Here is a 12132-nt window from a genome sequence, read left to right as displayed (position 1 = left end):
TCCCGCCTCTCATCGGTGCATGCTGCCGCTTCCATTCCTTTAGATGCTCCGTGTGAAGGTCCTGTGATGACGTCGCCATCTTGTGATTGGTCGCGTGACCGCTCATGTGACCGTTCACGTGACCGCGACGTCATCGAAGGTCCTGCACACAAACACCATCTATAGGAACGGACGCCGCTAAGGAGATCGGCTGTCTGCAGGTAAGTATAACCATTTTTTTAAATTTTTTTTATTATTTTTAAACATTCTACATTCTGCATAGGCAGCATCTATAGTAAAAAGTTGGTCACACTTGTCAAACACTATGTTTGACAAGTGTGACCAACCTGTCAGTCAGTTTTCCAAGCGATTCTACAGATCGCTTGGAAAACTTTAGCATTCTGCAAGCAAATTTTGCTTGCAAAACGCTAAAAAAACCTGGAAAAAAACGCAAAAAAATGAGGATTTCTTGCAGAAAATTTCCAGTTTTCTTCAGGAAATTTCTGCAAGAAATCCTGACGTGTGCACATACCCTTACAGGCACATGACAGCTGATCAGATAGATATATTTGCTGATAACATTAATGACTGGGCCAATTTTAACAATTCTGACCCCTGTCCCTTTATAAGGTTATAACTCTGGAACGCTTGCATGGATCTCAATGATTCTGACATGGTTTTCTCATGACATATTGTACTTCATGTTAGTGGTAAAATTCCCTTGACATTACTTGCGTTTATTTGTCAAAGAAAACGGAAATTTGGCAAAAAGTTTGAAATTTTCCAACTTTGAATTTTTATGCCCTTAAATCACAGAGATATGTCACACAAAATGCTTAATAAGTAACATTTCCACATGTCTACTTTACATCAGCACAATTTTGGAACCAAAATTTTTATTTGTTAGGGAGTTACAAGTGTTAAAAGTTGACAAGAAATTTCTCATTTTTACAACACCATTTTTTTTAGGGACCACATCACATTTGAAGTCACTTTGAGTTGAGGGGTCTATATGATAGAAAATACCCAAGTGTGACATCATTCTAAAAATTGGACTCCTCAAGGTGCTCAAAATCACATTCAAGAAATTTATTAACCCTTCAGGTGTTTCACAGGAATTTTGGGATTGTTTTTTTTTAAAAAATATTATTATTGTTATTATTTATTGTTATAGCGCCATTTATTCCATGATGCTTTACATGTAAGGAGAGGTATACATAATAAAAACAAGTACAATAATCTTAAACAATGTAAGTCATAACTGGTACAGGAGGAGAGAGGACCCTGCCCGCGAAGGCTCACAATCTACAAGGGATGGGTGAGAATACAATAGGCGAGGGTAGAGCTGGTCATGCAGTGGTTTGGTCGATCGGTGGTTACTGCAGGTTATAGGCTTGTCGGAATAGGTGGGTCTTCAGGCTCTTTTTGAAGGTTTCGATAGTAGGCGAGAGTCTGATGTGTTGTGGACTGGTAGAGGGTTCCAGAGTAGGGGTGATACGAGATAGAAATCTTGTATACGATTGTGGTAAGAGAAGATAAGAGGGGAGTAGAGAATGAGGTCTTGTGAGGATCGAAGGTTGCGTGTAGGTAAGTACCGGGAGACGAGGTCACAGATGTATGGGGGAGACAGGTTGTGGATGGCTTTGTACGTCATGGTTAGGGTTTTGTACTGGAGTCTCTGGGCAACGGGGAGCCAGTGAAGGGATTGACAGAGGGGAGAAGATGGGGAATAGCGGGGGGACAAGTGGATTAGTCGGGCAGCAGAGTTTAGAATAGATAGGAGGGGTGCGAGAGTGTTCGAGGGGAGGGCACAGAGCAGGAGGTTGCAGTAGTCAAGGCGAGAGATGATGAGGGCATGGGCTAGGGTTTTTGCAGATTCTTGGTTGAGGAATGAACGGATTCATGAAACATTATTGAGTTGAAGTCGGCAGGAAGTGGAAAGGGCTTGGATATGTGGTTTGAAGGAGAGATCATCAACGTCAAGGATTACCCTGAGGCAGCAAGCTTGTGGGACTGGGGAGAGTGGTCAGTCATTTACTGTAATGGAAAGGTTCATTGGGGGGGTCACGTGAGATGGGGGAAAGATGATGAATTCTGTTTTGTCCATGTTAAGTTTCAGAAATCTAGCGGAGAAGAATGATGAAATAGTGGACACACATTGAGGGATTCTGGTTAGTAGGGAGGTGATATCTGCTCCAGAGATGTAGATCTGTGTGTCATCAGCATAGAGATGATACTGAAAGCCATGAGATTCTATGAGCTGTCCCAGGTCAAAGGTGTAAATGGAGAAGAGCAGGGGCCCTAGGACTGAACCTTGTGGGACTCCGACAGATAGGGGGCGAGGTGAGGAGGTGGTGTGTGAGTGGGAGACGCTGAATGTCCGGTCTGTTAGGTATGATGAGATCCAGGATAGGACCAAGTCTGTGATGCCAAGGGATGAGAGGGTCTGTAATAATAGGGAATGGTCCACTGTGTCAAAGGCAGCCGACAGGTCCAGGAGGAGGAGGACAGAGTAGTGTCGCTTGCTCTTGGCGGTTAAGAGGTCATTGGTGACCTTAGTTAGGGCAGTTTCAGTGGAGTGGTGTGACCGGAAGCCAGATTGTAAGCGGTCAAAGAGGGAGCAAGAAGAGAGATGGGAGGACAGTTCAAGGTAGACGTGTTGTTCTAGTAGCTTGGAGGCATAGGGGAGAAGTGATATAGGGCGATAGCTAGATACAGAGGATGGGTCAAGAGAGGGCTTTTTGAGGATAGGTGTGATGGAGGCATGTTTAAAGCTTGAGGGGAAAACACCAGTTGTTAGAGATAGGTTGAAGAGATAGGTTAGGGTTGGGATGAAGACTGTGGTGACTGAGGTTTGGGATGAAGTGGGATGGGATCGGGTCAAGTGCACAGGTGGTGAGATGTGATCTTGAGAGTAGAGTGGAGAGTCGAACTTCTGTAAAGGTGGAGAAGTTGGTTTTGGAGGTGGAGGGCTGGGAAGTCGGGAGGAAGGGCTCTGGGGGTTGTTAACCAAAGCTGTCTCTGATGTTATCAATCTTCTGCTTGAAAAATGAGGCAAAGTCTTCAGCTGAGATGAGTGGGGAGGGAGGAGATGCTGAGGGACAGAGGAGAGAATTGAAGGTGTTGAATAACTGTTTAGGGTTGTGAGACAGGGAGGATATGAGAGATTAGAAGTAGGTTTGTTTAGCTGTGGCGAGTGTGGTCTTGAAAGTAGTGAGGGACTGTTTGAAAACAATGAAGTGCTCGTTGGAGTGGGATCTTTTCCATCTGCGCTCAGCAGCCCTGGAAGCTCGCCTCAGTCAGGCCTTTGGTCAGGCTGGTGTGCCAGGGCTGTCTGTTGATTTTGCGAGCTTTGGTATGTGTAAGTGGGGCTGCAGATTCCAAACCATTTTTGGGCACATGACGTTTTTTGATCGCTTTTTATTCCGATTTTTGTTTGGCAGAATGAACAAAAACCAGCAATTCATGAATTTCTTTTGGAGGGGTGCTTATACCGTTCCGCATTTGGTAAAATTGATAAAGCAGTTTTATTCTTCGGGTCAGTACGATTACAGCGATACCTCATTTATATAATTTTTTTATGTTTTGGTGCTTTTATACAATAAAAACTATTTTACAGAAAAAAATAATAATTTTTGCATTGCTTTATTCTGGGGGCTATAACTTTTTTATTATTTTGCTGATGATGCTGTATGGTGGCTCGTTTTTTTGCACGATAAGATGGCGTTTTCAGTGGTACCATGTTTATTTATATCCGTCTTTCTGATCGCGTGTTATTCCACTTTTTGTTTTGCGGTATGATGATAAAGCATTGTTTTTTGCCTTGTTTTTTATCTATTTTTTACAGTGTTTATTGAAGGGGTTAACTAGTGGGACCGTTTTATGTGTTGGGTCCTTACAGATGCGGCGATACTAAATATATGTACTTTTGTTTTTTTTTTAATTTATATATATATTTTTCTTTATTTAGCTTTTTTTTTTTTTACACATGTTAATATTGTTTTTAACGTTTTTACTTTGTCCCAGGGTGGAACATCATTGTATAGTGTCAGATCCCTGATCTGACACTTTGCAAAGCACTGTGTCAGATCAGCGATCTGACAGGCAGTGCAGGAGGCTTGCCGGCGCCTACTCTTAGCAGGCGCTTGCAAGCCACTTCCCTGCAGGAACCGGAAGGTCCCCGCAGCCATCTTGGATCCGGGACCTTCAGGGAGGAGGACGGAGGAGATGCTCACAACAGGGAAGTCTCAGAGAGAGTCTCAGGGAAGTACGCAGGGACCCCTTTCTCTGTGCAATGCTTCCCTATGCCGCCGAAACGCTGCAATCATGTGGGACTGGGGAGAGTGGTCAGTCACAGTGTTCCAGGGGTTACTGTGCCAGGATTGGCCTGTGACCGCTCCTTGCACATAGTGCTGGATGTCAGCTGTAATAATCAGCTGACACCGAGCTGCGATCGGCCGCGCTCCCCCCATGAGCACGGCTGATTGCCTATGACGTACTATCCCGTCCCTGGGAATTAAGTCCCAGGTCACTTTGACGGGATAGTACGTCAGATGGCAGAAAGGGGTTAATAATTGCCTTAAAGGTTATGTTTTAATTTATTTACCTAACCCTGCTGAAATTTCATTTTTTTCAATAAAAACATTAGATTGGTGCGCCAAAAATAATCCCCCACTCGGCCCCAGATCTCTAAAAATGGAGATGTTACGGTTCTCAGAAAATGGCTTTTTTTTTTTTCCTAAAAAACTTTGGATTTTTTTTCACCACTTAAATAAAAAAAGAACCTAGACATATTTGGTGTCTGTGAACTTGAAATGAACTGGAGAATCAGGCTAAGTTCAGTCTCTCGCACACAGGCAGAAGATGTGTCAGCTCATGCTCTCAGCAGGACCTTACAGGCCACCGTACCTGGATGACCCCGCGGTCATCTTTCTACCCAGTGTCACCATGGAGACCACTGGAAAAACGCAATCGCATTGTTTTAGTAGGATAAGAGAGGGACCTCCTTCTCTTTGCATGCTCATCGCTGTCACTTTCACAATTGACAGTGGCATCAGAGGGGTTAAATGCCTCCGATTGGCGCTGGCACCAATTATGGGCCTTACTAATGTCAGCTATGATATCTAGCTGATGATTGCTTCGGCTCTGTCAACTAGCCAACACAATTGTTACACTGTACTTGCATGCTGGTTTGCAGGACCTGTCCTACTTTGTATGGTATTACGAATATGACGTGCCATTGCAAGTCAATGGCTGCAAAAAAAAATAGATATCACACTGATATCAGCAGTGTGGCTCATATTTTGCTGTTTATTGTGTAATGGGTGAGAGAAATTAATCAGGTTTTTCCTTCAGAAGAGAAAAAAAGATGCAGCAGGGATTAAGAAAACTGACAACGAACAAAAATGGATTTAGCACCTTGAAAACAATGGGTTATTTCTTATGGATGAGAAAAAAAAGCTGATCTGTGAAAGTATCCTTAAACTGTGGAACAAACAGCCTATGAAGCGCTGGACACAGCAGGAGAGATTAATGGTTTTAAAAAAAAGATTACCTTTTTTTTTTTTTTTTTTAAGAATAAAATGATAAAAATACTTATGTAATTGTATAAGGGTATGTGCACACGTTGCAGATTTCCTGCAGATCTGCAGCTTTTTTTTTCGAGCAGAAACGCTGCAGATCTGCAAGTGATTAAAAATCAATGGCAAAAAAAAACCGCTGTGCTAATGGTGCAGAAAAATCTGCACGGAAAATGCAGCAGATTCAAAAAAGGACCATGTCACTGCTTTGTGCAGAACTGCTGCGTTTCTGCACCCACTCTATGGCTATGTGCACACGTTGCAGTTTTGACTGTGGAATTTTTCTGTGCAGATTCTGCATTTCTTGGCAGAAAACGCAGGTCAGAATCTGCTCCTTTTTTTGGTCTGTGCACACGTTGCAGATTTTTGTGCAGATTTCTATTATGGAACGGGTGCAGAAACGCAGCAGATCTGCAAAAAGAATTGACATGGTCCTTTTTTGAATCTGCTGCGTTTTCTGTGCAGATTTTTCCGCACCATTAGCATAGCATTTTTTTACCATTGATTTACATTGTACTTTAAATCACTTGCAGATCTGCAGCGTTTCTGCACGGATCTCGGTTCAACTTAGTGGACATATGTGTTTTTTTCTACTGTACTACTAGTAATTAAACATAGTAGAAGTATATGACCATTGCATTACGGCACCATAAAGAGTTTGTACAATGCCACAATACACTCCTGTGCATATGGCCTAAAGGCTCATTCATAAAAGCGTATAAACAAGCGGACAAGTGCAATGCAAGAAAACATCGCATTGCATTCTGACCAATGTTAGTAAATGAGTCAGTGCTCATCTGCAATTTTTTTTTGTCAGCCCGAATGGGACTGAGGAAAAAAATTGCAGCATGCTGTGAGTGGATGTGAAAATGGGATCACACTCACCACGAATCAGATCACGAATCCAACCAAAACCCCTAAACTGACCACATAGTGTGCTTAAATTCATAAAAGGTGCCAATATCCATCAGCTTACCTCTATTATTGTAGACGTTGCTGAATATGGGATAGTGCTGGACAACTGTTGATCTGCCTGGCGTATACGCCCAGGGCTGCGGCATTGTATGAATCGGGTGATAGAACGCAATGCTAGTCTAGGGAAGCTCCGGCTGGTAGCATTCCCTGGATACCGCGTGAACCAAAAAAGATGGCCAGTCCTACCAGTGACGTCACATGCAGTATGGAGCGCTACAGCGCTCAAAAAGGGAGAAGGAAACAACCAACTCGTTTCAAAGAAGCAATGCTCTTCTTCATCTGATACCACGAAGTCCTCAGATCCTGTATTGCAACCTAGGGAGCGTCATTCAGTGAACAACCCTTCATCGGTGACTCTGATGAGCGGTGTAGTTACTGACGTCACCACTGTTCAGAGCCACCGGGTTTTCACAAGAGCTGGCAGCTCTGATTCTGTACTGCAGCCATAGATCACTACCAGTCACGTCTCATGAGTGATGATGTTACTGACTCATGAAACATGACAAGGAGTGACCTATGAAGCACCGTTCTCATACAGTCGCTCCATATGCTACAGTACTGAATAGATTGACATCATAGGAACACCATGGATGACATTGGGTCTGCAGGGATTATATTTTTATAAATTTGTGAATGAGGGAGCGTTTCTTGTTTTTATCTCTTTATTTCTGTCTTTTCATGTCTTTCAGGTTCCTATTTTTAGGCTACTTCAGATTCGGTGGACTACGTAGGATCTTCATATTTTTTTAATATATTGGTAAACGAGATGTGGGGGAGTGTTTTTTAAAATAAAATGTGTGTGTGCTTTCTCTTTTAACTTACTGGGTTAGTAATGGGGGTCTCTGATAGACGCCTTTTCATTACTAACTCCTGGGCTTGATGCCAGCTGATATTACAAAGCTGATATCAACCCCATAAACCATTACCCCGAATGTCACCACACCAAGGCAAATCAGGAATAACTGAGCCAAGTTTCAGAATTGGCACATCTCAGGTGACTCTTCAATTCTGAGGTGGCTGCGGCCTTGTATTTTTGGGCTGGGAAGGGACTATTAACCATGGATCTTCCTAGCCTGATATAAACCACTGCGGTCTATTTTACCTTGGCTGGTTATAAAAAATATGTGGGACCTAACATCATATTTTTTACTATTTATTTAATAGGTTAAATAAGGCTAAACACCCTTTATTGTTAAATGAATGGCACTAAAGGGTGAAAGTTTATTATATGTAGGGGGCTTGTGAAATTATATGTCTATAGGATATCAATTATATCTATCTATTCTAGTTATGTATTCTATTCATATATAAGATTGCTTTATTAGTTTAAAAACTAGCTTTAAATTACCTAGAGAATTACAGTATGTAAAAAATGACAAAAATGCATTGCATATACATGTCATATGGAGGCTTGTTGTGAAAAATGGCATTGTATAGTCATAACAGTCATCCTACTTTTCTGGAGCAACATCGGAATGATTTTTTATACACTAGTTTGACTCCAGCATAATAGAATGTCTTCATTAGCGTCAAGGATGGCAGATAATCTTGTTATGCCATGTGTAATCATCATGTATAACGTTTTTCTTATTTTAACTACAATACCTTAAAAACTTGTACAAATACTGTCGGCTACAGGCCGACCAAGAGAAGACCCCATTATGTCCTGCCAGTGTTGGTGACATTATATTGCCTTCAGACTTCTTACACATATTTCCTTCTCCATCATGGATCATTCCGAAACTGAATACAAACAGAAAAATAAAATTATGATATAGTAATTATATGAATAAGAGTTATTTCATATATTTGCCCCACAAAGAAGAGAGTTAATATTTTAACATGTATAAATAAACAAAAGCCCACTAAATTTAAAGGGAGTTGGTCACCACCAAGGCCAACTTTTGACTAAGCATGTCGCCACTAGACTAACCTCTTTAAGGTTTAAATTTGTCTCTTATGCAAGAAATGTTTTTTTCCTAATTAGGGAGCATGGTGCACCCTTAGTGTAGCTGAACAGCTTCATTGCATTGTTCTGCCCCCTGAATTTGGATATTTTGCCTCTTCTGGTCATGGACAGTGTTAGCTTGCCCAAAGCATTATTTCAGGAGAAAGCTGGAGCCTTCACTAAACTGTGCAGTGTGTGGCAGCAGAGAAAAGAGCTGAGTGCACACACACCAAGTTACTCATGGGAATGTGTGCACAGTTTGAACTGTGTTTTTGGGGCAACAAATACCTTTAGTCATCAAAGGGGATGGCTTTCCAAGAACTAACCATTGTTCCATATAACCACAATATAGAAGATTAATAAAAACAGAACTTACTTGTGACCCGATTCATGAGCGATGGTAAAAGCGAGGCCTAGCCCAGTGTCCTCATTAATAGTGCAGCTACGATATTTACTGCACATTCCACTAATTGGCGCAAATCCTGGAAAACCAGAATTAAAGTTATTTGTCCATATATGATATATACAGCATAGTTGGATCCTCATCTCATATCGTCTTATGTCTGTGCTGATGTTTCCACTGCCAGTATAAACATCTTGTAACAGTATTTCTTTTGCTCCAGATAGTCATTTAAAGGTAACAAAAGCTACAGATGTAATATTTTATTTATGTTACTGAGAACAATAATACTTTTTTAAGGAGTTATCCGGAACATTTGCCTTTTTATTCTTATGAGATAAGAACTTACAGACAGATAGTTTCCAATTACCTGTCTGTTCTGCCCAATACCAACCTCTTAATGGCTTACAGCAGTCAACCACTCCAGGCAACAATTCTGTTACTTGTGTGGACTACACGTTGACAGATCAGCTTTTTTCTTAAGCTCTGTTCTGTTGACAGGGTATCTCTCTCAATGTCATGCTGATAGGCAGCGGGGATCTAGCTGTCAAACTGCATGGAGCTGGCTGTCAATCAGCATGACATAAGCAGTGATTCCTGCAGAGAGCAGACTGGAAGAGGAAGAACTGCTCTGTTGATGTGAGATCAAACGAAGCAGCAGAATCGCCAGCAAGAGTGGTTGATGACCGCTCTGAGCTGGCTTAGATCAGTGTTGGGCAGAACAGGAAAGTAGTCAGCAACTACCTGCCTGTAGGTTCATAGCCCTAGAAGAAAGCAAATATACAAAAGTTCCAATAACCACTTTAATATTTTGAATGGAGTTCATTAGTTAATGGCTATTCAGTGAAGGCATTGGCAGAGAAAATGGAACATGAGTAACAAGGGGAGAAGGGGATCCATTTTTCAGTTGAAGGCTGCAAAACTTGGCTGTGTGGTTTGAAAGTTGACAGAATAAAATGTTACCCAAAGGCTGCAGACGTAACTAAAGAAAATTGTGGATCAACAAATGATTGATGTATCTGATCTTGAAGTAACTTTACAACAAGAAAAATGAAACAAAAAAAAGACTATGTCGTGTTTTGCGAGCAATTTCTGAAATATAAAACAAATGTACCTACCTAATGTGTCACAAGGTTCATTCTTCCAGGAGCATATATCCAAACCAGTAAGTAGAATGGCATGATCATGCCGACTTCCATCTTTTCCCATTAGACCAGACTGCCACTGGCAGAAGCTGCTGAGGGTATGGTCAGCATGATGGTTTATTACAAGACCAGGCTGAAATAGAGGCACATATTACTTTTTGTACTCTGAGGGTTTCTCTTTATTGGCAAATGATGCAGATTCACACATTTGAATACGTAATACTTTAATTTGTGGGTAAAAAGTCAAATTTTACTTTGGTGGCTACAACAAGCACAATTAAAATATGTATGTTAGAAGCCATTTTACAATTAACATTTTCATTCATATTGTCAAATAATTTAGCAAATGTTTTCTATAAAATATACTGCACTGATCTACAGTTACTGTCCATTCTCACACTATACTAATCACACTGCCTCTACCATTGGAGCTAAAACAAAACTCAAAATTCAGTTTTGCTTTTCTAATCAATACATTTTTTGCACTGTAAAATAAGTAGTTAGTCATATACCCAATTACAATAAATTACAATAAAAATAGGAAAGGTAAGAAAAAAATATTAAAAAGCGAGCGGCTGCTGAGAGAATATAGCTTAATGTTTTCCCTGCAGCCGCACTTCCACTATTAAATACCCTTTTAAACATGTGCAGATGTACAGATTACCATTATGGCTACAGGTAAATACGTTTTTTTATTTTATTAAAAGGTTATCAGGTGATCAACTTATTTTTATTTTTAGGGGAGACAGCAAAAGCAGCCTGCATTTCTCAGAGTCTCCATCTTGAAAACAATATGAATAATATATTTGTTTTGTAGTGTCATTTTCTGATTATTTCTAATGCTGATGATCATATACTAGTCTAAAATATGATCCAGACATCTTATTTTCGCATATGACTTATCCATGTTTTTGACAGATAGCATTTCAACCTGTGATAGTCTTTGGGGCCATTCACTTATTCATCCTTTTCGCGATTGCAGAAACATGCCAGATTTTGATCAAAGGGTCAGATCAACAATGCAAGTCACATTCAGATGACATCTAAGTACAATCCAAATTTCATGGACTGTCAGAAAGGAAATGGGGAAATTTGTGAGATAAATAGGATGAAATTCAGGCCAAACACTGATTGGAATAATAGGTCAGTATTTCTCATTCATGAGAAAAACTGACGAATAATTTTGCTTTGTTAGGCCTCATTTAGACAACACCAGTGAAATTCTGCATTCTATAAGAAGAGGGACTGCTCAGCGACAAAAGGTATGTTGTTTTTTTTAAAGCATACCTTAAATTTTTAACAGAGTGATTTTGAGAAAATTGCATTTATTAAAGTTACCACAGGTGTCTGATCAAAACATACTTTTTTTTAGCTTAGTGGAAATTGGCCAAAGTCTAGTTGTTTTGTCAAAGCTTAAATGGAAAATAATTAAACTGTCACGGACTGTCTGAACATGAAGAAAGATATTTTAAAAAGTTAAAAATAATAACAAAGCTGTCTAGTTCAGCAGTTCCAGTCAGGTCAAAGACATTTCTGGCTACAAAATATTAAAAATAGAGATTCCTAAAGTCTCTACAGGTCTGGGTGCCGTCACTGAAAGAAATGACTAATCAACACTTTACAATAATAGACACTTCTGTGTATAGCAACAGCATCGACAGATCACTATCTACTTCATGCACATAACCATGAATTTACATTCATAAAAGTCTACAAAATATTAGTAAGGTATCTACCAAGTATTAAAATTAACGCAAATCATTCAAAGTCGAGCGGCATCACAATAGTGATATGAAATGTGCTATGCTGTTTCCACTGATCAAGCCATGTCTTTTCTTGACAGCTCTTGCAATCAACACACCAAAAATTGGCTAGGACCAAGAGCTACAGCAGATGTTTCCTTCACCATAAAGTTTACGTATCTTCTGATCTTAGTTTTGATAAAAGATAAAAAAAAATAGTAATTTAGTGAAAATTAGCAATACACAAAACAGTCCATTCATATATTGGGCACAAGGACCTAGTAGAAAAAGAATGTGCTGTATATAATTAAGGGATACATTCTACCAGAATTTTTAATCCATGTATTATTTTGTAATTAGTCAT

General features: G+C 40.2%; 1 protein-coding gene across 1 annotated transcript in view; it reads right to left on the bottom strand.

Moving 5' to 3' along the window:
• The window catches only part of ADAMTS16 (ADAM metallopeptidase with thrombospondin type 1 motif 16), a 325150-nt gene that overhangs the window by 194659 nt on the left and 118359 nt on the right, over positions 1 to 12132 (bottom strand). The window contains exons 7-9 of the mRNA XM_069730514.1: positions 10000 to 10159; positions 8858 to 8963; positions 8139 to 8276 (exon numbers count right to left, since the gene is read on the bottom strand). Of these exons, the coding sequence (XP_069586615.1) occupies positions 8139 to 8276; positions 8858 to 8963; positions 10000 to 10159 (404 nt within the window). The remainder of the gene's footprint in view (positions 1 to 8138; positions 8277 to 8857; positions 8964 to 9999; positions 10160 to 12132) is intronic.

This window comes from Ranitomeya imitator, chromosome 6 (genome assembly GCF_032444005.1).
Source record: "Ranitomeya imitator isolate aRanImi1 chromosome 6, aRanImi1.pri, whole genome shotgun sequence".
NCBI classification, from domain to species: domain Eukaryota; kingdom Metazoa; phylum Chordata; class Amphibia; order Anura; family Dendrobatidae; genus Ranitomeya; species Ranitomeya imitator.
This window is presented reverse-complemented; position numbering and strand designations above follow the sequence as displayed.